At 45.9% G+C, this 6,000-nt stretch overlaps 1 protein-coding gene across 1 annotated transcript in view; it reads right to left on the bottom strand.

The window, feature by feature from the left end:
* pigs (phosphatidylinositol glycan anchor biosynthesis, class S) overlaps positions 1–6,000 on the bottom strand; it is a 49,496-nt gene that overhangs the window by 42,350 nt on the left and 1,146 nt on the right. Inside the window, exon 2 of the mRNA XM_072242845.1 lies at positions 2,653–2,792. Within this exon, the coding sequence (XP_072098946.1) occupies positions 2,653–2,792 (140 nt within the window). The remainder of the gene's footprint in view (positions 1–2,652; positions 2,793–6,000) is intronic.

Here is a 6,000-nt window from a genome sequence, read left to right as displayed (position 1 = left end):
CTTTCCACACTCCCCCATTTCCCACAGTAAACAGACTGGACAGTGTACTTTCCACACTCCCCCATCCCCACAGTAAACAGACTGGACAGTGTACTTTCCACACTCCCCCATCCCCACAGTAAACAGACTGGACAGTGTACTTTCCACACTCCCCCCATTCCCTGTGTCCCCTCTTGACTCAGCAGTGTTCTCTCTCTCTCTTGGCCATTTAATCATTTGTTCAGTTATTTCTGATACACCATGAGAGTCTCTGCCTCACCAGCACGCTGCAGGCTCCAGCCACCCGCCCTGTGAAAAATCCTCCTCGGATCCCCTCCATATTTCTTAAAGTGAGTTTTATTTGTCACGTGTACAGTGAAACTTCCTGTGAAATGCATCGTTTGCATCAACAACTCACACAGTCCGAGGATGTACTGGGGTGGGGCACAGGTGTCGCCGTGGTTCTGGTGTCAACATAGTAAGCCCACAACTCAGTAACCCTGCGTCGTACGTCTCTGGAATGTGGGAGGAAACCGGAGCACCCGGAGTGAACATATATGGTGACAGGGAAAACGTACAAACTCCTTACAGACAGAGACAGATTTGAACCTGGGTCGGTGGCAATGTAATAGTGTTACACCAACCACTATGCTACTCTGCTGCCACCATTCAGTAATTAATTCTAGCTGCAGTCCAGTAATATTCTCCCCCACTGTTCAAAACCTCTCTGTACTGGCAACACACATCAAAGTTGCTGGTGAACGCAGCAGGCCAGGCAGCATCTCTAGGAAGAGGTACAGTCGACGTTTCGGTCAAGATCCTTCGTCAGGACTAACTGAAGGAAGAGTTAGTAATAGATTTGAAAGTGGGAGATCCAAAATGAAAGGAGAGGACAGGAGAGGGAGGGATGGAGCCAACAGCTGGACAGGTGATTGGCAAAAGGGATATAAGAGGATCATGGGACAGGAGGCCTAGGGAGAAAGAAAAGGGGAGGGGGAGCCCAGAGGATTGGCAAGGGGTATAGTGAGATGGGCAGAGGGAGAAAAAGGAGAGTGAGAGAAAGAATGTGTGTATAAAAATAAGTAACAGATGGGGTACGAGGGGGAGGTGGGGCATTAGCGGAAGTTAGAGAAGTCGATGTTCATGCCATCAGGTTGGAGGCTACCCAGATGGAATATAAAGTGTTGTTCCTCCAACCTGAGTGTGGCTTCATCTTTACAGTAGAGGAGGCCGTGGATAGACATGTCAGAATGAGAATGGGACATGGAATTGAAATGTGTGGCTACACTCAGGTTGGAGGAACAACCTGTCTTCTCCTATCATTTTGGATCTCCCCCTCCCCCTCCCACTTTCAAATCTCTTACTAACTCTTCCTTCAGTTAGTCCTGACGAAGGGTCTCTGCCTGAAACGTCGACCGTACCTCTTCCTAGAGATGCTGCCTGGCCTTCTGCGTTCACCAGCAACTTTGATGTGTGTTGCTTGAATTTCCAGCATCTGCAGAATTCCTCGTGTTTGCGTCTCTCTGTACTGGCAGCAGATTTCTATCCCTAACCCAGACACCAGTCTGGTGGAGATACCTGCAATCACCCACAGTGTCCTATCAGTAAAGCTCATGCTGTCACTCCACAGTCCATGAGACAGCGGAGCAGATATAGGCCATTCAGCCCATTGAGCCTGCTCTACCATTCTATCATGCTGATTTATTATCCCTCTCGATCCCATTCTCCTCCCTTCTCCCCATAACCTTTGATGTTCTGACTAATGCAAAACGTTTCAGCCTCCACTTTAAATATACCGAGTGGCAGCCTCTATAGCCGTCTGTGGCAATGAATCCCAGATTCACCATCCTCTGGCTAAGGAAATTCCTCCTCTTCTCTGTTCTAAATAGCTGTCCCTTTATTCTGAGACTGTGTCCTCTGGTCCTAGACTCCCCCACCATAGGAAACATCTTCTCCACATCCACTCTATCTGTGCCCTCTGGTCCTAGACTCCCCCACTATAGGAAACATCTTCTCCACATCCACTCTATCTGTGTCCTCTGGTCCTAGACTCCCCCACTGTAGGAAGTATCCTCTCCACACCCACTCTATCTGTGTCCTCTGATCCTAGACTCCCCCACTATAGGAAACATCCTCTCCACATCCACTCTATCTGTGTCCTCTGGTCCTAGACTCCCCCACTATAGGAAACATCCTCTCCACACCCACTCTATCTGTGCCCTCTGAACCTAGACTCCCCCACTATAGGAAACATCCTCTCCACATCCACTCTATCTGTGTCCTCTGATCCTAGACTCCCCCACTATAGGAAACATCCTCTCCACATCCACTCTATCTGTGTCCTCTGGTCCTAGACTCCCACACTATAGGAAATATCTTCTCCACATCCACTCTATCCAGGTCTTTCAATATTTGGCAGGTTTCAATGAAATCGCCCCCCTCATTTTTGTAAACTCCAGTGAGTACAGGTTCAGAGCCATCAAACATTCCTCATATGTTGCCCTAACATTCCTGGGACGATTTTTGTAAGCCACCTCTTGGCCCTCTGCAACTCCAGCATGCCGTCTGACCAATGCTTTATACAGCCTCAGATACTTAGCATTAACCACATACTGCTTCAAACAGGCTGCACAACCACAAATACAAGACATCGCCAACAGAAGGGAGTCTTACCAAGAGCAGGTCCAACTCACTGATCTGGCTGTAAGGCAGTGAAGCACGATAGGTCTCTGTTGTTTTCCACCAGAGAGGCAGCCCGACCAGTACCACCACCGCAGCGATACAGGCTGCAGAGAGCTTTCCTCGGGACCTCTCTGAACAAAATCAAGAAAAGATTTGTTTGTCATTCACACCCGGATCACAAAGAATTAATTAGAAACTACTAAATTTCTGTGAATATTACCTAAACTCTGTAAAGTAGTTAATGTGTTCAGCCTCACCCACCTCTGGTGACTCCAATTCCCAGATCAAGTCAGTCACAACGAACAAAACTCCAGCTAATTTTCATTGAATACAACAGGCCCTTCGGCCCACAATGTAATTCTGACCTTTTAAACTACTCTAAAATCAATCTAACGCTTCCCTCCCATATAGTCCTCAAATATTTTCTCATCAATGTGCCCATCTAAGAGTCTTTACCTGCCTTTACCACCCCCGACAGTGCATTCCACACACCCATCACTCACTGTGTAAAAAATCTTACACATTCTCCCCCTATACTTTGCTCTAACCATCTTGAAATCATACACCCTGGTATTACCCATTTCTGTCCTGGGGAAAGGTCTCTGGCTGTCCACTTGGTCTACGCACAGGAGATTCTACAGACGCTGGAAATTCCAGAGCAACACACACAAAATGCTGGAGGAACTCAGGAGGCCGGGCAGCATCTACGGAGAGGAATAAACAGCCAATGTTTTGGGCCGCGACCTTTATCCTGTACACCTCTATCAGGTCACCTCTCATCCTCAATTCTCGAGGTTGAGTGAGTGAGTGTTTTCTCTCTGGAGCAAAGGAGGATGTGAGGTGACTTTATAGAGGGAACAGCCAGAGTCCTTTGGCCAGGGCCGAAACGGCGAATATAAGAGAGTATAATTTGAAAGTGATTGGTGGGATGTCAGAGGTAGGCTGCCCGGTACAATCCTCACTGATTTGATTTGATTTGATGCAAAACATGCACTTCACTGTATGTTTCGATGTACACGTGACAAACCAAGGCAGCGGCAAACCAGAGTCACTGAATGGTGCTGCAATTATCTCCACTAATAGTGCGTTATCAGCAAAGATGATCAATAAAACACCAATACAAGTGCTGCCCCTCACAGGTAACAGGACACAGATACAGGTGCTGCCCCTCACAGACAACAGGACACAGATCTTACCCTGAACACAGTGCCTACTGTGTGAAATTTGCATATTCTCCCTGAGACATTGTAAATTTCTCCAAAATGTTCTCCTTTCTCCCACATCCCAAAGACGTAGACATTGATATGTAAATTCTCCCTCACATATGAAAGAGTGTAGATTCTGGAGGAAGCTGATGGGTCTGTGTGCCAAACTAAAAATGTATGTAAATGAGTGCTTGATAATTCTTAGCTGTGAATAAATAATGTACTTGCTTCAACTACAGAACTCAGCTTTGGGCTGGGTAACAACGCTGTGACAGTCAGTTCAACCAGTTCATACTCTTAACGTTAACCGGTGTCTCAGATTACCAGCTCTGGTAATTAACACGTAAAACTACTGTCCTGAAGAAGGGTCTCAGCCAAAAACATTTCCATAGATGCTGCCTGACCTGCCGAGTTCCTCCAGCACTTTGTGTGTGCCCCTCCAATTTCCAGGATCTGCAGAGATTTGTATTCAGTTCTGGTCTCCTCATTAGAGGAAGGATGTGGAAGCTTTACAGAGGGTGCAGAGGAAATTTACCAGGATGCTGCCTAGATTAGAGACCATGTCTTTTGAGGATAGCTTGAGTGAGCTGGGACATTTCTGAATGGATATTGAAGCCATGAACACTATCTCATAATTTTTTTTCTTTTTTTGCATTACTTACTTAATATGTAGATATAGATATTTACTGTAATTTATAGTTTTTATTATGTATTGCAAAACAACAAATTTCACAAAATGCCAATGATATTAAACTGGATTCTGATTCAGAGGATGAGGGTTGATTTGATAAAGGTGTACTGGTCTATGTTGCCTGTGATGAGATGGGTGATCATCAGGATTCAGGGGAGAGGGGTTACAAAATGATAGAGGTAGTAACAACTAGTCTCTGGCATGCTCTGCTGGTGGAAGGGGGGGGGGTCACTAAGTGCCGAGGAACCTGTATTAAATCGAGTAAAAACATTGCTTGGCTGACTGCCTTTAGGGAACAATTACTGAAGTCCCTGCATGTCTACCACCCTGCCGTCTTTGGCCTTCGAAATTCAGCTAAATTCACAAGTCATGATGGTCCATACACCAAGTTGTGCCAAGCTGCCCCAAATCAACCCCCTCCCAACTTTCCAGATGTGCGTATATCTTATTCCTCAGAATTCTCTTTAGACACTTAATCACCACAGATGTTAGGCTTACTAGTCTAAGCAACACTCACAACATGCTGGAGGAACTCAGCAGGTCGGGCAGCATCAGTGGAAAAGATCGGTCGACATTTCGGGCCGGAACCCTTCGTTCAGTCCTGACGAAGGCTTCCGGCCCGAAACGTCGACTGATCTTTTCCACTGATGCTGCCTGACCTGCTGAGTTCCTCCAGTGTGCTGTGAGTGTTGCTTTGACCCTAGCATCTGCAGATTATTTTGTGTTTAGGCTTACTGGTCTATAGTTCAAAAAAAGTTTTGCTGTATTTTTAAAATAAAGGCACAAAATTCACTAATCTTCAGTCCACCAATGGTTAACGATGATGCAAAGATCCCAGCCCGCATGACTGCAGTTTCTTCTCTAGCCTCCCACAGGGTTCTTCGATGTGTCTGGTCGGGCCTTGGCGATATGTCTACTCTCAAATATTTTAAGCCATTCATTACCTCCTCCATTGTAATGTCAACAATCGCCAAGACCTCTCCATTTAGTTTCCCTGTTCTTGAAAATTTCATGCCTTACTCCACAGTAAGAGCAAACAAGAAATGTCATTAAGGACCTCACCAACCTCCGACAGCTCCATCATGAAGATGTACCGTTTTGTCTTTGAGGATCCCTGCTCTCTCTCTCAAGTTACTCTTTTTCCCTCAACGTATAAAATCTCTTTGGATTCTCCTTTATTTCCTCTGCCAAAGCAATTTCATTAACACTTTTTTTTTTGCCCTTCTGTTCCAAACTACACTCTGCATCTCATACTCCTCCAGAGATTCCAATCCATCCCAGCTTGTACTTGTCCCATGCCTCCCCCTTATTCCTCACCAGAACCTCAGGATCCCTCATCATCCAGAGCTTTTTACATTCACTTTTATTATCCCTAATTATTCAGGGATCCACACCCCTGCCTCCCTGAGTATTTCTGATATCTAGGGATCACTGTTCCTGTTA

This window comes from Mobula birostris, chromosome 25, assembly GCF_030028105.1.
Source record: "Mobula birostris isolate sMobBir1 chromosome 25, sMobBir1.hap1, whole genome shotgun sequence".
NCBI lineage: Eukaryota > Metazoa > Chordata > Chondrichthyes > Myliobatiformes > Myliobatidae > Mobula > Mobula birostris.
Note: the sequence above shows the minus strand (reverse complement) of the source record. Positions and strands in the feature narration are given on the sequence as shown.